This window comes from Tiliqua scincoides, chromosome 2, assembly GCF_035046505.1.
Source record: "Tiliqua scincoides isolate rTilSci1 chromosome 2, rTilSci1.hap2, whole genome shotgun sequence".
Lineage (NCBI taxonomy): Eukaryota > Metazoa > Chordata > Lepidosauria > Squamata > Scincidae > Tiliqua > Tiliqua scincoides.
In genome coordinates this window covers 18,039,513-18,064,146 of record NC_089822.1, presented here as the reverse complement: position 1 = coordinate 18,064,146, position 24,634 = coordinate 18,039,513, and the positions used below count along the sequence as shown (strand labels likewise).

Genomic DNA, 24,634 nt, shown 5'->3' with positions numbered 1-24,634 from the left:
AGTTTGAAAAGCCCTGCCATAGGCCCATCTAGTCCAGCTTCCTGTATCTCACAGCAGCCTGCCAAATGCCCCAGGGAGCACACCACATAACAAGAGACCTCATCCTGGTGCCCTCCCTTGCATCTGGCATTCTGACCTAGCCCATTTCTAGAATCAGGAGGTTGCACATACACATCATGGCTTGTAACCCGTGATGGTTTTTTCCTCCAGAAATCTGTCAAATCCCCTTTTAAAGGCATCCAGGCCAGATGCCATCACCACATCCTGTGGCAAGGAGTTCCACAGACCAAAATTTTTAATTTAAAAAATAATTTATAATACAAATTAGCAGTAAGAGCCATTTTAAGAAAGCTAAGTGCTGCAGTGGCAAATATTTTAATGACTATATTATAGTTCTGGGCAAACTAACAAGGCTAAGCTTAGCATCAAAAACTAATTAACCCATCTCTGCCCAGCCCAGAGGTGTACTCATTGAATCCCTGTTGCATATATGCAACATTGGGCAGAAATGGCTTAAAGTGGGATCCAGGCAGGCAGCCCTGCAGAGAGCATTCAAAAGTTGAGGTGTCACACAGAAGGTCTGTTCCCTGGATTCCATAGACTACTATGCATGCCCCTGGTTCAAACTCATATATTTCTGGTTAAAAAAGATTTCCAGTCTAGGACTGGGAAAGACCTCTGTCTGATGCCTCCAAAAATTGTCAAAAGTTAGTGGAGACAATTCTGAGCTATGCAGATTATTGGCCAGACTCAGCAGTTCAGGTATTGACTGCTGGATCAGGCCATCTTGTTCAGCATCTTGTTTCCTTCAGTGGCCCATCAGCTGCCCCAGGAAAGCTTACAAGCAGGAGAGGAAGACATACTTCTCTCCCATCCAGAACTGTAACTAGGGCAGAACCTGAGTGGTGCCTTCCCCAAGCACTAAGCCAACAGTGTGCATGACTCTCCTCCAGGCTCTGTCCTAGTTGCAGAGGTGTTGCTGGCAGCTTTGTGCCCTTGTTTCTTCTCCTGTAGAGGCTCCTCTTCAGGGACAGCAAGTGCCCCTTGGAGAAACTGGAAGTGACTGCCTTGCACTGCTTATGGCACAAGGCAGTCACTTCTGGGTTATCTCCAGAGAAGGAGGTGCTGGTGGCTTTGTGCATTCCTTTCCTTCTCATTTGGAGACTCCCTTGAAGGTGAACCTCCACAAGAGAAGGAACCAAGAGCGTGAACCTGCTGCCGTTAGCACCCCACCTCTGGGGAGAACCCAGTAGTGACACCACGATGCACATAACATTGTGATGTATTGACATCATTACCCTGAGTGTCAGGGCAGTGCATTGCCCTCTGCTCCCACCATTGAGCACCTGGAACTGGTATGCTGCTGAATCTGGAGGTAGCTTATAACAGGTGAGCACATGGGAAACAACAACAACAACAACTAGGTATTTATATACCACCTTTCTGGTCATTGGATTACTCCTCTGACTTTATTCAAGGTGGTTTACATAGGCAGGCGCTTCTAAATCCCTCAAGGGGATTTTTACAATCATAGAGGTTCTCTCTTTCAAGAACCAACAACATTTCAGAATGGATCTTCCTAGTTTGGTCTCACTTCTGGCCTCCAGTTCTCCCACACAGGCTGACAAGCAGGTCCATCTCTCACATGGAGGGCAGCCAAGACACTTTTTTCTCACACCAAGAGCAGGTGGAATCACTCAGCTGGGCTTGTCAGCTGCTTCAAGGTCTAGCGATTCTCAGCCATTCAGGGAGCTGCCGGTGTCATCGAACTGGCGACCTTCTGATGTTATCTTCGGGCTAACGGAGGCTCTACCCTCTAGACCAGACCTCCTAAATGGGAAAAAGGCAGTCACAAACGTGAAAGAATTTCTTCTGAGACTGAGAACCCTGGCCAATCCACATTCTCAAATACAGTACAAATGAAAGAAGGAACTCTCCCCATGTTCTATGCTGGCCCCGGCCCACAAGTGTTGAGTGGTGGTGGGGATTAGTGGTTGTAGGGAATGTGGGGATTGCCAATCTGACCAAGGCTATTTCTGGAGATTTATATTCCAAATTAATTACTATTGAAATTAGACTTCCTGGAGGTCCTTTTGACAGCTTTCAGTAGTCACCTAGAGATTGATGATGACTCCTGGTGGCTCGAAGATTATCCTGGAAGGTTGGCAAATCCTAGTAGTGATGTTGGGGGGAGGGTGGCCAGGGAGCATGTCAGTGCAGGAGGTATAGCTAGCTGGTGAACCTCTGCTTCCCTTCTTCCTGTGTTGGGCTGCATGTGTGGATGAGCGAAAAGAAGGCAGCTATAGATACTTGAATATGGTGAATCAGCAGCCCCTGTGCTACTTCTCATCAGGATTTCCAGGCAAAGTGTTCTTGGGCTAGTTTATTGTGCCACACTTGAGAGGAAAACCTGATGAATCTCTACAAATATGCCATGGATAAAAGAATCTTCCCTTGATTCTTCAAAGACAGCAAATTGTCCCTTCTCTGCCTGCAGGCTTTTATGCAGAAGGCAAGAAGCACATTTGGCCAGGAATGAAATCTACTCTCCCTTTTTATTTTACAGCCAGCCAGAAGGTGTTTGCTAATGTTAGGGTATATAATGTCACTGTTCTGGGTTTCTGAGAGCATTCAACCATGTGGGTGGCTGCCACACAGCATGGTCTGCATTTTCCCTGACTCAAATACTTAATGAGGCCAATCGCAAGGATCGAGGCATGCAGAGACTGGATATTATAAGGCAGGGTAAACACGTTTTGTACTGCCACCAGAAAGACCCCCTGGGGAAACACCAAATCCAGCTTACTCCCACCACCTCCATCCGTGCATGAGATAATATTTGCACTAAAACGGAAAAGAATGGTTCAGAGTTTTTGTTAGGGCCTGGATGTTGAGTCACTGTCTGTGGAAAGGGAAAGACACTGTCCTTTCTGTGAATGTGTCATCGTGTGCAGAGTTAAATGAAGTTGACTGTCAGGAACTGCTGCAAGTCCACCAAAGTTATTTGCTGCCTCCAATTTTTTTGTACACTATACAACAAGAATAATAATAATGGACTTGGCACCTAGTCTGGTACGCTCTTGAACCTTTACCAGTACCTCGATCAGCAGAAATCACCAGTGAAACTATGCACAGTATGAAAATGAGCATTGTTCCCTTGTTTGTCTGAAGATCAAGCTGCTGTTTAGGCACAGTAGCAAGAGCCAATGAAAAGTTGGCAACTTGAAGTAATAACTGTTTTAACACATTATCCCATGGTCCCCAGCAACTTGGCACCAAATACTGAAGAGGGTATTTTGGGATATGAAGGGGGGCTTATTTCTGGGCTTTCTAGAGGCACCAGCTTGGCCTCACTAGGAAACAGGATTTGGACGCGAGGGGCTTCTGGTCTGATTAGAAGGGCTCTTCTTTTTCTGTGTTCTAATGGATAATGTTTCTCCTTTTTCTTCCTCAGAGCTCTCCCGGCCATGATGCAGTGGGTCCGAACTCAGACCCCAGGTGAAAACGGTATCAACATTGTCACCGCGGACTTTGTAGAACTTGGCGACTTTATCAGCACGGTCATAAAACTGAACTACACCTTGGATGAAGGCGAAGCTGATACAACTTGATAGTACCGTAATGTGTCCGATACATTTTTCAGTGGAACTTTTATCAATTGTGTTAGGTTGTAATCTTGTGATGCGAATTTCACGAGCGCATACCTGAATTTTTTTTCCAAAGTGTTGATGACTTGAAAAGGATGGGCAAAAGAGGATTTTTTTTTTTTTTGGCTTGTTATGATAATTTCTTGACATTGGTTAGCTTGTGTCTTGTGAAACCCAATCAGGTTTCATTCACACAGTTATTTTACTAGAAAAAGCCATTAAAGAATACTCCGCCAACAACCAAATGAGCTTTTGATCACATTGATTATCATTCACTATGCTTAATTCATAATTGGCAGCCATATATTTCCCTCTGTGCAATAGATTCTCATTGTCATTAATAATTTTGTTACTGAACAAGAACAGTATATTAACCTGCCAAGGTGCTCCATTAGCCAGCATGCACCATATTAATGTTGCACTATTTATAGAATTAATTGGTGGCATTAGGTCTTTTGGACATGAAGCAGGAGGGGCTGCGGCATATCTAAAACCATGCCACCAACATTAAAAGATGAGCTAAAAATTTACAGTCACTGTTCTAGTTTCTGGCATTCAGATCTTCTCGACCAATGTTTGATCACTTAAAAATGTATCTTTTTTTCAAGCACTCCCCTCCCGTTGTTAGTCTAGCTTTGCCACCATACAAAAGGCAGGTCTGCCGTTGACTTTCATAGGGACATGTTGGTTTCAAAGAGGGGTGTCATTCTAACATTTGTAATCATAAATCCTCGAGAAGTCAGTGTAAACTTTTCCTATCTTAATATCAGAGCTGATCCAAGACTTCCTGATGCCTGAAGTCTCTGTTCCTCCCACTCTCCAGAGTCTTAGAACTTTCATCCTCTCTACTTTTTCTGTTCCTCCCTGTCCCCATCTTCCTTTTCCATTTCTGGGAAAGGAAGGAGAAGTGGAGGCAAGGGATGGATGTGCCCCTTCTAATTTGCTTCAGCTGGCCTCATAGATGGGCCAGCCCTACCTATCTACCTACCTACCCGCGCGCGGGCGCGCGCGCACGCACGCGCGCACACACACACACACACACACACACAATTTTGGCTTTACACACCAACCTTGGACCATTATCCTCACATAAGATGCAGGCCAACTCTAATGTCTTTTGATATGATAACGGTACTATACATTTCTGTTTAAGGCAGCTGTTTAAGCACAGGCCACCGTGGATATTGGCTGAAATATGCAAAAGATGCCTGTTCAATACTGGAAAAAAATGTATGCTTAAAGAGTGGACAGATCATTGTTATATAAGCTATATACAGTGGTTCTCAAACTTTTTAGCACTGGGACCCACTTGAGAATGGCAATCTGTTGGGACCCACTGGAAGTGATGTCATTAACCTGGAAGTCATGTTATGACTGGGAGTGACATCATCAAGCAGTGAAATTTTTAACAATTCTAGGCTGCAATCCTTTTCACATTTACCCAGGAGTAGGCTCCATTGACTATCGTTGTTAAAAGCATATACAAGTAGCTTGTTAAAAAGTACAGATCTGTAACATTTCCCTAAACGCAGTCACATACCATGGAAGCATCATCTAATGTATTAAAATTAAAATACATACTGAAATGAATGGGGACCCACCTGAAATTGGCTCGCGACCCACCTAGTGGGTCCTGACCCACAGTTTTGAGAAACACTGAGCTATAATAATGTTTCATTTTCAAAGTGAAATAATATATGATGGAAAGCTCCTTAGAACACCTTCCACAGCACAATACAATGGAAGTCTATTCCACTTACTTTGTCCTTAATGGAACATCCAAAAGGACAACAAGTGACAATGCCTATGATGTCAGGAAATCATGCTTTCCCCCTCTGCAACTGGATCATACTCTAGCATTTAGATGTACAGTCAAAGGATGTGGGACCCTAAAATATTTAGCCCTTATGATCTAGTAACTGGATGTTAAGTCCTGATAAATGAATGGGAATTCCTATTTTTCTCCCTCAAGAGAAACTTGATTTACAGTTTGTTGTTGTCTTCTCAGAAAACACCGGTGGTAGTCTGATCTTTCATGCCCAAACTATTACCTTCTCACTTCACTTCTCCACTTGCTTAGTCTCTTTTCCCTTTTTAGCACCTCATGAATGGAAAACTTCCAAGTCAGTTAATTTGTCACACTTTTTCTCAGCCTCTCACATGGTGTTGACCTCTGTCTATTGCATCATGGGACAGAGGTATACTATGCCTTTCCTAGTCACATTCTTCTGGGACCAGGACCTTCTCCCTTTCATAAACTTGCACCTACATCTCTCTATGCTGCTCCTTGCTATAGTTTAGGAATCCAGGAGTGGGCTGTCAGGGGGAAGGATTTATGACAATGGAAGAGACTTCCGCAGTCGTTAAATGGCTGCTGATGGACTGTGCATCACTCTGTCATCAGCCATTTTGGAATTGCTGCCCCAGGAGGCAGCAGTACTCTAGGTCTCTCATCAGTTCCACCATGCCTTCTGGAACAGGTAAAGCAGTGGTGGAGGTGGGGGTGGGATGGGAGGGAGCAAAACTTGGTGGGCAGCGGGGAAGAACAGTGTCAGGGAGGCAGTGGGAAGGGGTGGATACAGTGGCAATGGTGCACACTGGATTCTATCCTCTCTTTTTCGAGCTTTCCTGTCCCTTTTTTCTACTTGGACTTGCACCAGTTGGCACAGGCCCAAGGAGACTCCTTGTGGAGTGAAAGGCTTATGGAAAAATAAGGGGAAATAATTCCTCTTTCCCCTCTGAAACTTCCTGATCCCCCTCCCCACTGGTTATAGTGCACTCATCTCTGGCATGGCGGCATCAGCTATGGGGGGGGGGAGGATTGGACTAGGCTCTTATTTATTTAATATATTGATATACCACTTTTCCAAATTATAATCTTTACAAAGTGGTTCACAGTAAACAAGTATAAGGTCATCACTCAATGAAAATAAACAAGCCCAGCAGCATAAAGGTATAGCTATAATAAATGTATCAAACAAAAATCAGCAGTCAAAACCATGCCTGACATCAAATCATCAAGATAAAATCCACTGAAAGGCAGGTGGAACTCCTCAGCACAGCATGGTCATCACCATGACTTCATTAACAATCATATCCATCAGCTGCAGGTAAAACAGTCTGGTTGAAAAAAACAACTAACTTGAAACAACAGCACAGGTTTGCTATGATTCTAGCACACTTATTGGGATTTAAGTTCCCTGAAATTAGTAGGATTGGCTTCCAAGAGACTGATGTATCAAACAGAGGCAGATTAACAGACCAAATCCTATCCCCCGCCATGCTGTAACATGAGGCATTGAATTCTCTCTGGACCATCTTAATTACAGCACAAATATTTGTTGCAAGGAATGACATAATGCCATGTCAAACTTCCACGTTCAGAGAACTTATCTCTTGGAATACCAGCTGCCATTGTAAGTAATCCCAAGAACGTAATCATATTCTCTCAGATAAGTTCACAAGCATGTCCTATTAAGTATATAAGATGCCATTTGAAAGACTGGCCTCAGTAATGACCTTGGTCCTCACAACTAGAGGCAGAGGTCAGTTTTATGCCAACATTACTGGAAGAGAAGAGAAATGAGAACTGCTAACTCTGTAGTCATGGTCGTTGTGAACAGACTGCCTGCGTTCTTGCCCCACTGGCAGAAAGCGAATGTGGCAATTTGAATGTGGGTTCAACTTGTGTCTGATCCTGACATCACTCCGTTTTTTGAACTTTGCCAAGTTCCAGATGGTGTACTGAACCCATTCACAAGATCTACCCAGAGCTCAACAGTGTTCTGAGTGCCATAAGTCTCAAACAGCCATGTGGACTGTTTCGTTCTCCTCTAGAATTCCAAGGAGTTCCACTGTATGCACAAAAGATATACTAACATTCCATACACAGCACAGTGCATGCTTAGGACATGTTGAATTGTCTTAAGGACAATCCTATTGAGCTCAGTAGGTCATTGTGCCAGAATAAATGATGTCTGAATTGCTACTGTATATATCAAGCATAGAAAAAATCTCCAGAATGCAATGGGTGGCCTTTTTGGTTCATTCTACAGTGCCTGACATGAGCACAGGTCTCTCACCAGGATGAGGTCTCTCACCAGGATGAGGTCTCTTGTTATCTGGTGTGCTCCCTGGGGCATTTGGTGGGCCGCTGTGAGATACAGGAAGCTGGACTAGATGGGCCTATGGCCTGATCCAGTGAGGCTGTTCTTATGTAGCACAACAGTTATGGCCAACTGTTTTTTTTTTCTATTTGCCTTTTTGATTTAAAAAAGAAAACTCAATCCTATATTTTTTAAAGAGGTCTAAATAATTGAAGGCTAGAATGAAGAAATCATGCAGAACCGTTGTCTTCACGTTCCATTTTAAAGTGTCTCATTTTTTACATCTCATTGGCCGCTGTTGGAAATAGAATATTGGATGAGATGACCTTTAGTCCCAGCCAATAGGGCTCTCCTTAGTTTTGTGTGTGTACACTTGGGTATAAGGCCCATTAAACTCAAAGGGTTGAAAGAAAGTCATGACAGATGTCCTAAGGAAATGAATGGGACTTGAGCCAATCACAACTCGTGTCTCATTGATTTCACTGGTGCGTTGTCATGTCTGGCTTTCTTTGGACGCAACCTGTTGGAACTTATTTCGTGCATAGGATTGACTGCACCTCTGACTTTTCTGCCTCACAACTAAGCTTGTGTTTTATGGCTGTACACACAGTTATGGGCACTTGAGGTGTGTTCATGCTGCATGTTGCCACCTCAGGACTGCTGCCTCGGTACTAAAAAAAAAAAGGCCAAAACCTTTACCATACTCCTTGCACACTGCCTTGAAAACCTGAAGTCCCACACTTCTAGGTTTTAAGGCAGCATGTGAGGAGCATGATAAGAACAATCTGTTTCTTGCTTGAGTGAGCGGAAGGCTCACTCAATTGAGGACTGCATTGGTGGCAGGTTGGAGGGAGGTGGCAGTGACTGCAGACTCAGGATGAAAGGTACCTCGAATCTGCCACCCCCTGCAATCTGCTCCTGGTGCAACCCACCTCAGCAGGCTCTGCAGATGAGCCAGCACTGGGTGTGCAAAACTGCATTCCAGACTGTCATGGAAAGCCCGTGATACCAATTTCTTACTGAGAACCCTGAATGAAGCACATGGACCATTCCGCCACAAGGGTTTCGTTCATAAATATACACTAATGACCAATGTTTCCATGTACTGAAGTATATCCTATATAAATATATGTAACTATATTGTGTCTTGAGCTTACTGGAGTTGTTAAAATGTCTGCTTAGCATCAGTTTGTATTTGTTAATTGGCTGCTATGAAATGTTTTCAAAATGCAAAAAGTATTAAGGCATCTGAAGAGATAATAGACAACACGTTGTTTCTTTAGAAATGTTATTTTATTCCTGTTACTGAATTGCACAGAGAGAGAGAGAGAGAGAGAGAGAGAACTCTTCCCTAGTCAATTCCTTTCCATTGCAGAAGCACAGAACATTATGGAAATGACTGGAGGTGGAAGAATTTGCCTTAATAAAAAGAGGACAAATAAAATGACACATGTTGTTCATTGGCTGACGTAGTCAATGATGAACACAAAGTGTTAGCATGTCTGGTAGCATCTTCAGAAGCACATAAGATCAGGGCTATACCACTTCATCAAGAGAGTTTTTGTATTGTACTGAACATTCCCCCCCCCCCCTTAATTCATATCTGTGCAGGAGGTGAACTGTTTATCTGTAGCATTTCTTAGAGTGCAGTTCATTCACATGGAGCATTGGCCAGGCCTACTAGCCCTCACCACTGCCCTATGAGAATGGAGAATGCACGCTAGAACATGCTTGGCACTCAACAGTATGTTGTAGGGGAAGATCAATGGTAATGGGCAAACTGTCCCAGGGCATTTTGCCCACATTACTGATCTCATGGAAGAATCCCTGATACGCTTCCAAGGAACTTAATTATCCCCAGGAAGACAGTTTGAAACCTCCCTTTTGCAATGGTGTCCCTAGGGGGTGCGGAGGGTGCAGGCAGCACCAGGTGATGCTCACGGGAGGGGTGACACAACTAGTGGCCAAATTTTTTAAAATCTTGTTACGTTTGGAAAATACCATTAAGTTATATATCATTCGATGAGTAATTTCATGCAGAAATGCAATGAAACAAACCATATTGAAATGTCTCAATTCTATCAAAAGCTGTAGCTGAAAAACCAGCAAGGTTGCCCCACTCACTGCATGGGAGGAGGTCCGTCATAGGGGTGACGCGCTGGCCTCCCGTACCACGTGACGTAAACCCTAGTGAAATCACTGCCCTTGCATTTTCTCTGTTGGCGAGAGAAAACCAAATTGGTGCAAGGAGCAGGACATCTACAGTTGGATGCTGTTAGTTGTACAAAGATGGCTAATAAGGCTGATACCTAACAGGGAAACAGGAATTTCCACCAGAATGTTGCACTTACAGTTCATGAAAAAGAGGGTCAGCCTGATTTTTAATTGTTATGAATTCATTTTCTGTAAGAGATAGTTAGCCAGATTTGGAAAGAGAGCTAGGCAAGTGTGAATCGCCTTCCATAATCATTGAGATGCAAATGCACACCCAGATGCATAGCCCATTGGCATCGTGATACTCACCTGAGCCCTGTTGAACTGTATACGGATGCATCTTTTGATGTCAGTCTACACCCAGTCTACTGGGTGTCACAACTACACACAGTCACCCATTGCCGCGTGTGCTTAGTTGCCCATGACTGCAGCTGGATTGGGGCCAATGTGCTTGGCATGAGCCTCTTCTCACTCTGCTTGTCTTTGGTTAGCCTAAGCCTGTGTGTCTTACTTTTATGCCCATTTAAATTCAGCGTGATGTAGAAATTTGATATAACTTTTTTTTTTTGCTTTATCTTTAAAAAAACAACAACTTTTTGTTTTCCTTCATTCCTTCATTTTCAGGTAAAAGATTTAGAAACTCCTTGCCACAGGATGTGGTGATGGCACCTGGCCTAGATGGAGGAAAAGGCCATCACAGGTTACCAGCCATGATGGCTATATTGTTTTAGATTGTATGGTTTTAAACCATATGGTATAAAACCTCCTGGTTTTAGAAGTAGACTGTCTATGAATGCCGAGTGCAAGGGAGTGGCAACAGGACACAAGCATCTTGTTGTCTTGAGTGTTTCCAGAGGCATCTGGTGGGCCACTGAGATACAAGAAGATGGATTAGATGGGCCCTTGGCCTGATCCAGCTGTGGTCAACCATATGACCAAGGATTCCATTTCCCCCCACCCACCCACAGTGCCCGCCCTGTGACAATGCTGCATCTTGGCTATGCAGTGCAGAGTTCCTATCAGGAATTCTAAGTAAAAACAAAATACATACTTTTTTTGTTTTGAAAAATAAAAACAAATGGCCATGAGTGGGGGTTTCAAAAATGGACGTCCCCGTCCCCCCCCCCCCCATTTGTTGCTTGTTTTTCAGGGCACATTAAAGTCAGGATAAATGGAACAGGATCTAAGTAGGGCCCGTTTATATCTTTTTTTATTTGTTCCAAAAACAAATGCCCAGGCTGGTCTGATCTTACTGATGCAAAAAGGAGTGCCGAGAGGCTCCTTACAGGTGTACAGGAGAGCAAAAAGCAATGACTCATTGTGAATGTTTCTGAAGATGAATTATCAGTCTGCTTCACAGTGTTTTTCGTTTCAAATATGATTCCTGGAGAGATCTGCCTCAAGGAGGTCCTTTTCATTGACCATAGGAACTCAGCTGGTACTATTTAAGAAGTCTAATTACTTTTACCGTGAAGCAAAAGCTGAGAGTGTATAATACAACATGTGTGGCATAACTTCGTGGTAGCTTCTGTGTTTACATTGTCCTGAACTGTACATGTTTACTCAATGACAAAAGATACAATATTCTGTATACTATGTAAAATGTATTGATTACAAATCTGTTAAAAGAGTTCAGTGATTTCTTTTCCCCTCATGATTTGGAATTGTGCCAGTGTTTTGTAAGTTTCATGCGTGTGCTTGTGTGTATGTGAGCAGGGCTGTGGGTTGTGCGTGTTGCACAGTGTATGAGAATTAGCAACTTAATCCTAGATGAAAGGGGTCGTTGTGTTACCTTTCTTAATGTTGCAACTGATGGAGTTTGTGAAATCATGAAAGTTCATAGTGTGGATGAGGGATAATGTATTTTTCTTCTGATCCCGAGAACTCCTTCTAAGAAAAGCCTAAGGCACATGTGGAGCTTTCCCCTGGATCGTGGCCCTTGGGCTTGCTTCTTAGTGCATGAGTTTTTATTATAAAGATGAAAAGGAATATTGCAAAAAAGTTCAAGTGCAAATCTTCAAACATAAATCTCACAATAGAATCATTTGCAAAAGTCGATCTATAGATGACAAATTAGATTTTCATAACTGACTTTAGAGTTGTCAACCTGTGTTTCACTGCCAGGTTTCACTGCAACCCAAGTCTAACACCCAAAACTCCAGTTTTATTACTAAGAGCCAGTTTTATGATTACTCTTGGACATTCAGAATAGAATTCAATTATTATGAATATTGGGAATTCATCAGTTGGGAATTGGCTATAATGGAACTTACTTCTGAGTAGACATGCACAGGATTGGGCTCTAATTCTGCAATTCGATGCACAGTTACATTTGAAAGAAGTTCATTTGATTTTTCTCTGTAAACCGCTTTGTGAACTTTTTATTGAAAAGCAGTATATAAATACTGTTAATAATAATATTAATAATAAAGTTGCAGTGACATTCGTTTTCTAAGTAAATATATATAGGATTGGGCTGCATGGCCCATTGAAAGCAATTGAGCCAATGATTTACAACTAATTTTTCCTTCTATGGACTGTTCAGTCAGTCTTGTCCATGTTTATGTAGAAGTAAATGCCACTGAATTCACTAGGACTCCCTCCAAGTAGAGGAGCATAAGATTGCAACCTTAGGCTGCCATCCTTTCCACTCTTAAGTAAATGGGGAGTAAGCCCCATTGACTATAATGGGACCAACTTCAGAGTAGACATGCATAGAATTGGGCTGTTAGTCATGTCGAAGCTGGAGTTGGGCCATAGTGATTATGAAAATTAAGCCACAGAGAAAATCAATATGGATTATTTTACAGGTCAGCATTCATTCCTATACTGCTTAGATTATCACCAAACTAGATAAGCTAAAATTAAATGCTATTTCATTGTTATTGCCTATCAAAACACCCTGTAAATTTGCCTGAAGAATGCCATACTTTTGCTAATACATCAGAGTGACTTGATTTGGGGGGATGAAAATTGTGAATGTGGAAAGATGGCGCAAATCGCAGTGTGCACCAAAGGCTCACAGGCCTGCACCTTTTCCTTTTAGGATCTTGGTACTTTAATAAATGTGGTATTAAAAAAATAAATAAAATGCCTACAGTTCTGTATAGCAAATGTGAAATTTTATTACAAGAATGTGTAATGTAAAAAAATACAGTTTCTTTGTATTCAGTGAAACGTCTAATAAAGCCCGTACCCATAACCTTGTTTCAGCAATTCATCCAGTTTTCTAGCAGAGTTGGCAAGCCTCCAATTTGGTACTCATATTCCTCTCTATACCTTCCTGTGTTAACTCCCTTGCTATGTATAGACAGAGAATTGCATTAAAACAAATTATACCCTACCTATAAAAAGGTGCAAAGTGGCAAACAGTAAACACAACCATGTATAAAATGGTAAAACAATAAAAAGAGCAAGGCTGCAATCCTACACGCACTTTTGTGGGAGTAAGCCCCAATGAACATAGTGGGACTTAATTCTGAGTAGACATGCATAGGATTGTACACCAAGCAAATAATAAATGAAGTTTAAAAAAAAAGCAGTAGTAAACCACATCAGCAAAAATAGAGACACAACTGCAGCAGGCCATTTAATTGTTGAGATTATAAAGTATAGGAGCTCTGCTCTAAAGCACCTGTCATTCTTCATTGCTGTAATATGGGGGGGGGGAGAAACAGGAGGAAATGATGCTCGAAAATGTCCTGTCTTGAGGAATGATGAATTGGTTGCTCCGTTTTAGAGATGTACATGCTCCAGTGTCAGACACAATGGCTTCAGTAGACAAATAAACAAATGAAGCCGCCTTGAACCAAATCAGACCATTGATCAGCCCTGCACTGTCTGCTTCGAAAGAAGTCTCCCTCAGTACTGCTCCCAAACAGCCCTTTAAACTAGAGATCACCTGGGACCTTGCACAAATAAAGTATGTATTGTACCACTGAGCTATGGAGTCGGCCTGAAGCTCCCAGCCTGTTAGTTTACTAGAAACCATATACTCTAATTCCAATCTGTAACGTAGCTACAGGAAGGGTGGTACCAGTGGTGTAGCTAGAGGGGGTACAAGCACTAAGTTTTGCAGGCACCTGTATGCACTGTGCAAGCTGCCCCTCCCCCTGCCCTTTGGAGCCATTCCTGGCAGTGGGAGCAAAACGGAGACGAATGATCCCATTGCCCGGAATGGCTCCAAAGAGAAGGGGCTACTTGCATGGCACGTTCAAGCACCTGCAAAACTTAGTGCTTTGCACCCCCTCTAGCTCCTCCACTGAGCAGCGCAATAAGTATTGAAGGTACCACAACATGCCATGTGACTGGCCCCTTCTACTAGCTGTCAGAGTTGTTCTAGGCAGCAACAAAAACACAAGTGCAAATGCAACAAGTTTGACACTCCTGGTCTTACACATCAGTGACACTTGGTCCATTTTTCCAACTGCTGTTGCAGTGTTTGAGACCTTGAAAGCAATGCCAAAGGTTTGCATCTAGGAGATGAAGGATAGCTCTAAGAAACACAAAAACAACCAGCAAGCATTCTTTTTGGAGCCAAGAAACTTGCTACCAGCAATCTTTTGTGGGTACATGAGAATTGACTTTATGTATAAATTCTGAATTTTCCACTGCAGTAGTTGAAAGATGCAGAAAAATATAAATGTTCAACTGAATATAATGTACAACTGAGGATAAATTGGCTTTTCACCTTGAGCACTATACATTCTCCAATGTCAAAGGTGGGGGATGTTTAAAAACAAATACATGACCAACACTGAATTAATTTGTGGTAATCATGTGCTCCAGGGCAGATGTTTTTGTGCAGTGTACTGAGCTGGTGGGAGGGCACATACCAAAAAGCTTCTGCATGATGTTGCAAGAGTGGGGGAAAGCCTAGCTCTCTGAGCATAGCTAAGTATGCATTTCTACATATATAAGCTATGTTGATGGGTTTGAGTCTCACTTCTCTCAGATTGACTTTGCACATCCTGTACTGCTGATCCACAAAAGGAATCCAGTTTGCAAAGAAGGCAACATCTGCAGGATCAAGGCAATGTCTACTCTCCATGGATCAAGGCAATGTCTACCTCTTTTCCGTATTCTCACTCGGTATGACTTCACACATTAAACTTTTTTTTTTAAAACATCTTCAGAGTAAATTAAAACATCTTCAGAGTAAATCTAAGCGGACACCTTGAAATACGAAGTGTGAATGTGGCAAACCCATGAACCAGAGGCAAAAGTCAGAGAGCTATGACGGGCAGAAGCTCCCTCCGACAATGGGAAATCCCGGCTTGCTTCTTGCCACATACACAATGACCCTTGGTTTTTCACTTGACAGCTTTCATAGAACTGAAGTAGCAAAGCCATCTTATATACCATGAGTAAATTAACACACCATTGTGAATTGCTGATATTCTGTAGAGTGACAATGTGTAAGCTGTTTAGAGTACTGCAGTTACTTCCTAAAAGAGGTTATCAATATGTAAAAATACTTATAAACATGCAGCTCTCCTGTATTTTATATATACAATTCTAAAGTATAACATAAAACAACGGATGGAATGGAAAATTATTCCAGAGAAGTCATAGAATCATAGAACGTTAGAGTTGGCAGGGACCCTAGATGTCATGTAGTCCAACCCCTAGTCACGCTTCTTGCCGTTGTTGCTTCTGCTCAGCTTTACAGGATCCAATATGCTCCAGCTTCCATATTTCTTCAAGGTATCAAAGCAGTTTTTTGAGCTAGGACATTGCAGTAGGGAAGAAAAGGATAAGCACCCACTACCTACACACATAGTCCCAATCTGGACTAAGGTTCTCTCACGGGTCCGCACACAGCTACTATCCCCACACAGGTACACCCGCGCACAGCTAGTATCATAGATTTACAATCGTGCCTTGGCATCTGCGGAGGTTCCATTCCTAAAACCCTTGCGGATGCCAAAACCCACGGATAATCAAATCCGTAGGTCAGGCACCCTGTTGCCCTCTAAACGCTACCAGAGCTGTGCTCCAGTCATGTCCAGAGAGCCTTCTGAGGGCCTGGGAAGCTGCACACTGTCCCCAGCCCTCAGAAGGCTTCTGAGGGTCAAAAATAGTCACTTCCTGTTTTTGGTTGGAAACCAGAAGTGACTATTTATGGCCCTTAGAAGGCCTTTGGAGGACCTCAGAAGGCCCTCTGCATGCGACTGGAGTACAGTTCCAGTTGCGTTTTGACGGTACAGGTCCGGACAATCCACAGGTTCGGAACCTGCAGTTAGATAAAACCATGGATCCCAAATAAGCAAGAAAATAGTTTGGACCTGTATTTTTAAAGAAAAATATAACCTAAACTGTACAAGAGTATAAAAGTTTAACATCTCCTAGTTAACGTAGTTAGATGGCAATACAGTAGATAGCACAGAGCCTTACGTATTCTATTTTCTGTGGTTTATTATCAAGACTGTAATATTTTAAATGCAAATTTAAAAACTAGCAATTGTTAACAAAGCAGTACAAAGCTGAACACCAAATAGCAAAAGGAAAAAATTTCCAGCTGCATTCAGAGCAGCAAGATGTGCATTTCCATCTCCCACCCTCACCACCCTAGGCTCGATAGGTCATTGCACAAGATGTAATTGAATCGTTTCCATCCTTTGCTTTTGTCGAAGTGATGGGTTCCTCTCCCTATTTGCGCTTTGAGTTCATGGTTTCAGAATGGCTCGGCTATGAATTACGCCATGTGACAATGTGCCGGTGGCACGGATCCAAGCAATCTCAATGCAAATTAGCCCCCGTGGCAAAAGGTTAAGGTGAACTAATAGAATGGCATGGTCACCCCCCCCTTATCACAGAAAGGCTGATGGCGCTGCATACAAATGAGGCCCCTTGAACGTTGATAACAGTGTTCTGCTGCAAACTAAATTAATTAAAACCTGGTTTTATAGTTCTCTCTGGGGATTAGGGGATAAATTGATCGTTGTTCAAATTCATAAATTTCCAAGCAGTCAGCTCAATGAGGGCTGAAATAATATTTAAACATTTAATCCTCCGGCAGTGGTGCTTTTGTGCTTGTGACTTGTGCAAGCTGAAAAACAGCAAAATCAGCCACTGAAGCCACTGAAGGATGAGGAGTGGCTAAGACAGGTGTGCATTGGTGTTGGGGGGTGGTGGAGGTTCAAAAGCTATGCTTTGCAGGCTCCCGAATGCTTTGATTTTCCAGCCATGACTGGCTCTGAAGACGTGTGCGTGTGCGTGCACTTTACATCAGCATTCAGAAGCCTGCACAACTTAGGGCCCAATCCTATCCAATTTTCCAGTGCTGGTGTAGTTGTGCCAGTGGGGTGTGTGCTGTATTCTGTGGTGGACGGGCAGTCACTGGGACCTTCTCAAGGTATAGTGTTTTAAAAGCTTCAGCTGGCCTGAGCCTCTTGTTGGCTAGAAGTTACTTTAAGATATATAAGCTAGTTGCTGAAACGGGTTTTGTTCCTGATCATTCTACCATGGATCCCTGTCTGTATCACAGCTGGAAGGAACAACCCTTTACATTGGTGTAGGTGAGCACTGAGGATAAGTAACAGCCCAATCCTATTCACACTTCCTGGGAGTAAGCCTCATTGACTCTAATGGGACTTAGTTCTGAATAGACATGCATAGGATTGGGCTGTAAGATAAGTAAATGCAGTGTGTGTACTGTATTTTCTTAAGTACCACAGAGAGAGAGAAAGAGAGAGAGAGAGAGAGAGAGAGAGAAGAAAGTCCTGCAAAGTACGGCCTTGGCCACTTTACCAAAGTAAACCATAGCCTTGAGACTTGAGTCCCTCGAATGTGGGAGGTCTCAGTTTGTAAGGGCAGGAGAGTTAATCCATAGGTCTTCAGTTTCCCCTTGGCTGAAAGGTCGGCTGATAAAAGCACTGGTGGCACCTACCATAAGGTGAGTTACCCTGAGGTTACACACCTACCTTTACTGGACTGGTTTGGTTGGTGAGTGACACATGCCTAGGGTTGCACTACAGGCATGTCAATATCGGTGTCAGCCTCTCCCCAACCCCATCTACAATATAAGCATAATTAGTGTATACTAGTGCAGTGTGTGAGTCTGCCTCAGCTAGTGCACATAAAGTTGTTCTCAAATTACCTACTTCCAGGGCCTATGAAAGCAGGTACAGGTGTTCATTTAATTTGTTCCAGGGGCCAGGGCCAAAAAGGGGGCACAAGAGCCAAAGGAGGGGACCTAGAAATTTCCTGGGAACTTACATTTTCCAATCTCACATGGACTCATTGCCTGCACAGGATGCTAGGGGTGCCATCACAGATGCATAACATCAAACCATTTGCTGCAGCAAACCATTTGCTCAGGACAGAGGAATGCATACATGCTACTCCTTAACACAGTGTCAAATCTGGGAGGAAACCAGCCTGCTACAATAACTCTTTGGTTTGTGGATCTGCTTACTATGAGGTAGTGTACAGCTGCTGCAGAAGTTTAGCTTTGGTGCAAACAGGACACTTTCCATTCCATGCTAATTTTCTGCATTTAAATTTTTTTAGAGAGACTTGGGAGTGTGTTTTCATTTTCAGTGTTACTGCATCTAGCTGCCACCGTGCATTGGGTGGGTAGACCTAGGCTCCAAAGAAGGCTATTGCTACCTTTCCCCTGCCCTGTTTTGCCCCTGCCCCACCCCTGTTCTGCCTACCCTGTCACCAGCTTCCTCCACTATATTTCATGCCCTCCTCTCTTCCTCTGGGAATGGGCCCAACAGAAACTTTGTACCCCCTGATAAAATTCCTCACAGAGGCCTTGCAGGGAACCATATGAAGATGCCTTCTACCGAGTCAGGTGACTGATCCACCTTACACAGTACAGTTGCAGCCTATTTATCCACAGATTTTTTTATCTGCAGATTTACCTCAATGCAAATAGGGTGGGGGAAAGTCACACATACCTTTGCCTCCTTTGCCCTGCGCTGGCATCTCAATCTATTTCCAGGCAGCCCAAAACACTGCAAAAAGGCTCTGCCTCGCCCAGGCAGAGAAATAGCCCTGGAAGAGGCTCACTTGCAAAAGAACAGTAACTCCTGGAGCCCCTAAGCCAGCAACGAGGGGAAGGGGGGCCGAAAATATCTGTAGCCAGAACACGTGCAGCAAGGTGGAACTCACACAGGGGCAGGTGTGGTAGCAACAGAGGGGATTGCTTTAAAGAACCCAGGGAGTGTTTGCCAGATTCCTCCCCCCCCCCATTGATATGGTGCAGGCAATCACAGACACAAGCAAGCCTTCCCACCAAGCAAAGCATGAGATATAGCCTACAATCCTCTCCATACTTTCCTGGGAGTAAGCCCCATTGACTGGAATGGGGCTTACTTCTGAGTAGAAACGCATACGCTGGACTCTTAAAAGATCAGCATCCTAACTGTGAAAGAAGCTGTACAGCTGGCAACGGGGAGGGCTGAGTATGGAGGGGAGGGGATTGATAACAGCTGCCTTAGTTTCCTTCTATCCTGAAGTGTCAGGCTGCAGTGTATTTGCGTAACTCTATGGAATTCAGCTATGGAATAGTCAAACCCTTCTTCCTTTGCGGTATACACTTCTGCTGGGCCTCTATTACTGTTGATTTGAGCAACCTCCATGCACTCTGAAGAGATTGGACTCTTTTTACCTTCCCTTTCAACCTCCTTCTAACCAGCCTCCTCATTTGAGGGAAGTCCACTCGTCAGAAGTCAAGGGTTTTTGTGAGAGATTTGGCCGGTATTCTTCCCTTGACGTGCACGTCAAAACGGATCACAGCATGATCACTGTTCCCCAACGGCTCCATAACATTGACATCTCTAACCAGGTCATGAGTACCGCACAATATTAAATCCAGAGTCACCTGTCCTCTGGTGGACTCCATGACTAGCTGCTCTAAGGCACAGTCATTTAGCATGTAGTCCAGAGACGACCTCTGTAGTCTCGTCTGTTTGACATGAATGAATGCTGGGAACTCAACAGAAAAAGGATAGAGCAAGGAGGCTGCATTAGACAATTGCCATAAGAGCACAGAAGAAGGGGACTAATTCCAAATTGCCTTTCCTCACTTCCTTGGTGCTTCATAAGCTCCCCCCTTCTTCATTCAGCAGCTTCCTTCCTTGACACTGATGCAACTTGGCTTTGAGCAAGCTGGAGGAGGATTAGAACACCCAGTGGAGCAGTGGGCTACAGAGGGTGGTGGATAGTTGAGATGGAGGTTCAGCCATTCACTGACCCTCTAATGGTGCCCAAGGGTGCCACTCCATGCAAACACTCCAAGATTGGGCCACCTTTGAGCTGGGGGCATGGCCACAGTGCATACTGGTTTGGGGGGCATGGCTTGCTGGCTTGCTTCCATTCCCCCACACTCTCTGCTCAGCCTGAAAGCAGGGGTAGGGTCTAAACAGGGCTAAGGCATGTGAGGATTTTTGCAATTAGGAAGATGCATTTCAATACTATCCAAAAGTGCAAGGCTATAGAATTCCCTGTGTTTGGGACCATCATCTTCTAAAACAAACAGTAAAACCCTAAGCCTTCACTATTTCTTTGCAAGCAGTGTATGTCATTTTTATTCAGGTAAGTATGTTGAAGCTCAGAAAGAGTGAGGAGTCTGTAGCAGCTGGTGTTTTGTGTAAATAAGCGCACTGATTATATGTATAACCCAACCTGAGGCTTCCTGGTTAGCAGGAACTAAAAACATTCAAACTGATAAAAACTCATAAACCTGAAGCTTTCAGAATGGGGAGTTTGTACATCCTTCAGTCTGGGAGTACTGCTGAATTCCATCAGTCCTGAGAGTAAGCCTTGCTAAACACAGTGGAAGTTACTTCTGAGTAAGCATGCATCAGATTGCAGTGGAAAGTGGAATTCAAGTCAAAATTTGGGGTTCCACTATTAAGAGTAGAGGATGAAAGAGTTAACTGAAATCCATGTTGCTTTTAGAAATGTCTTTACATGCATCATGTACAGTGAGGCACACAGCACACACCCCCTCCTGTGTGTGCACTATATATGAGGCAGAAGTGGCAACAGCTGGATATCTGGATCTATCATACAAAGAAACTGCTCTGACTTAAAATTTAGCAGCACAAATATTTGCATTGGGCTTGGAAAATGGATTTCAGGGTGGATCATGTCCCCTGGAGATATCCATTCTGGGAGTGAGTGGACCACTCTGAGGAGAAAAACTGGGAGAGGGAAATTTTCTGAGCACAGATCCTGTTTGCCCTGCTTCAGCAGAGTTCCTTGCAGAAAGAGAACTCCATGAGTGAGACCCAACACTTCTTCCACTGCCAGAGGGTGTAAATGGTTGGCAACCTTCAGCCTCGAAAGACTATGGTATAAGCCTACAGCACCTGGTATTCCCGGGCAGTCTCCCATTCAAGTACTAACCAGGCCTGACCCTGCTTAGCTTCTGAGATCATACAAGATTGGGTATGTGCAGGGTAACAGTCCCGATCTCCACTGCAGATCTTCAAGGGAGCCCTCTGAGTCAGAGGAACTCTGTCCCATTCCTCTGACTCAGAGGGCTCTCTTGAAGATCTGCAGTGGAGCCAATGGTGCCCCTGGCACCTCTGGAGTGAATGCTTGCAAAATCAGAGGAGGCCCCTTGTAGGCACAGATGATTTGCCCCCAGAGAAGGGGCAGAGCCAACCACCCTTGGCAGCTGTTGCAGATATACACATTCTCAGTGAGCTCTAGATCTGTGATGAAATATAATCTGAGCCTGCTCTGAGATCAGTACCCAGCCAGATCTTTTTAATCCCCCTTGGAAACTCTCTGAGATTTTGACCTCCTGATTGGTTTTTGAACACACCACATATCTCCCCTACCTCCTCTGAGAGCTGCCTGAAATCTGGATCCCTACCTGGGCTTATGCCTCTGTTTTGGACCTCTGATCCAGATCAACAATAGTGCAGCCAATGATTTTTGGATGGAATGTAGTCAATGGCACTTACTTCCAGGAAACTGTGTATAGGATTTCAGCCTTACAGTTTCATTCTGGCTCAGTACATGTTACCATAAGAACTTGCTTCAGAATCATCTGTACATGTGAGATAGGAGAATGGGCTGGTTCCAGGGCCTCTGAGAGGAATTTTATCAGGGGGTACAAAGTTTCTTTTGGGCCCCTTTGCAAATGGGGAGGTGTGAAGCAGAGCAGGGGAGGGTGGTGATGGGCCAGCAGAATAGGGGCAGGGAGGGGTGAAACAGGGTGAGGGGAGGGTAGAGACAACTGGAAAAGTCTTTGGAGCCCAGGTCTACCCACCCACGTGCTATCAGTAGTGTCCCCAGCATCCCCAGCATTCTGTACAGGCAACAAGTTTGAGTAGCTAGGAAAATGTCAGATCCTAGGAAATTTCTGGGCCCCCTCCTTTGGCTCCTGGGCTCCCTTTTGACCCTGGGCCTAGGTACAAATTACCCCCTTTACCCCCCTCTCCTAGGCCCTGGCTGGTTCCTTCTGATGATGTGCTATGAGGCATGATAATGTCACAACGTGATTGGCTGGGTTTGCAGTCCCAGGAACAAGAAGCTGCAAGCTTTGCTTTTATTTTACACATGATACCAGAACAGTCAAGAGGGACCCAGGACAGCAGGCAGGCATGAAGAAGTTAGGTGAGGAGGAAGTGGGGAGTTCAAGGAACATTCTGTGTACCACACAAGCCCCCTTTCCATCTTTTGCATGCAAACATTCAGTACAGCTCTACATTCAATTCAGCCAAACAAATTACTGGGGTGTGTGTGATCTGACATTGTTTTGCTGCTGTACTGCACCCCTTTGGTTCCCCAGTAGTTGCTGCTGCTTGGTACAATTTTCCAAATTTTTTCTGAGCTCCCACAATCCTTGGCCTCATTTGCCCACACTGCCATTTCGTTGTTTTGGCTGTGGTACCCCAAGTGTCTGTGGAGTGATCATATAAGATGTTGTGCTGTGATGGCATCAGTAAAATCACATGGGTCATTACAGCCAAGGGGATTTAGCAGCACTGTGACCAAGTGAGGCCTCAGACTCCGAGAAACGGCATGGAAACAGTGCAAATGTATTTGTAACCCACCACACAAAAATGCGAGCTGCTTTTCAACGCTGGCCAAAAAAGAGCAAGGAGCCTGGGCTGAGCTCTAAATGAAATCACCTTTTACAAGTGCTGTGCAAAACTCCTTTTGCTTCTAAGCTATTTCCATCTGTGCCTGTTACAAATATTTGGCTTGCCAAAAGCAATGGGAAGAGAACCCACTGCAATTTGTTTATATCTGTGAGTGAAATTGCAAAGTTATTCTAATTATGCAGCATGCGGGCACATCCAGCCAAAGGCACACCTGCAACTGCTTTTGTCATCTGCAGGTTGGAAGCTACAGTTAGGAACTTGCTTTCAGCTGCTCTACAGCGTTCTGGCAGCTTACAAATGTACCCCTTGCCTTGCCCAAAGGATAGGACCATCCAATTAGGCAGGCACACCTCTTCTGCACTGAAGGTGTTGTGTACAAGAAAATGTCATGCAGGAATGGGGGTGTATTTGAAGAATTGTATACCAACATGAAAATTACCCATGCCCTGGTGCTCACCAGAAATAGATCCTGCCTTCATCAGGCAGTTTTCTAAGCCAAGAGAGGAGATCAATTTTTTTTTTTCTATTCAAAATGGGGAGAAATGTCACAGGCGATGACAAGGCACAGTCAACTCCTTTTCACTGCAGGTGTGAAGTATTGAGAGGCTTAGAAAGAGCTGTCAGCCACCATTGCCTAAGAGCCAGAAAAGGAACCTAATAAGGAGCAGGCATTTTTGGCCGCGAAGAGAAAAGTAAGAAAAAGTAGGGGAAGAGAGAGAGTGTGTGTATTTTGAAAATTGGCTTCTGTGCTTGGGGAGCATCCAGAACCTGACCATGCCATTCTAACATTTCAACTCCCCTGTGGTGATCAGGGTTGGGGGGAAGCCCTGGTGTCTGTGCCTCTCTCTTTCACCAGATTTGCCCTTATGCTAGAACCAAACTTGATAGTCTCTGCCACCACCATATAAACAAAGTCAGGCCGCGAAAGACTATCCTCAAAAGCCATGCTCCCAGTGATGTGGGCAAATTATGTAGTATGTAGCCCAGGGTTCAAGAGAACTGGCAGGACTCTTGAGTTCAAACAACTACAGACAGGCAAAATCATTCCCAAATGCATTACTCCTTACTCCAGGTCAGCTGGAAGAGTGCATCACATTTCTCTGATCGCCATGAGGTGGATGATGCTTGGCCACACATGATGCTTGGCACAGAGATGCTTTCTTGGATGGGGGCCAAGCTGGAACATACATAAGGTTTGACTGTAAGAAACCTAAGGTTAATCCATCTGACCCGATCAGGTGGGATCCATCAGTGGGTGCATGCCAGTTCCATGCTAGGTTGGGCTAGCTAGCACTATTATTCCAGGTAGACCCAGATGAAGAAATGCATACATGCTGTGAATACGTAGCAATGTGTTGGCTATGCCATGAGCAATAGTGCTTATTCAAAGTGTCACAGTATGTCTTTTTGAAATAGCGAGAATTAGATGGGGGAAACAAGGAGAGCTCAGTTATCGCATTGCCCCCAATGCAAAAACAGAAGCACTCCTCTTTGCCCCTGACCTGTGAAAATGAAGTTCATAACTGTTGTAAGGCAAGTGAGGTAGGGGCCTATCAATGCCAGGCCGGAAATGTAGACAGCTTTCATGTGG

General features: G+C 44.1%; 1 protein-coding gene across 1 annotated transcript in view; it reads left to right on the top strand.

The window, feature by feature from the left end:
* The window catches only part of PLCXD3 (phosphatidylinositol specific phospholipase C X domain containing 3), an 85,714-nt gene extending 82,103 nt beyond the window's left edge, over positions 1 to 3,611 (top strand). Inside the window, exon 3 of the mRNA XM_066617818.1 lies at positions 3,455 to 3,611. Coding sequence (XP_066473915.1) covers positions 3,455 to 3,611 — 157 coding nt within the window. The remainder of the gene's footprint in view (positions 1 to 3,454) is intronic.
* The last annotated feature ends 21,023 nt before the right edge of the window (positions 3,612 to 24,634 follow it).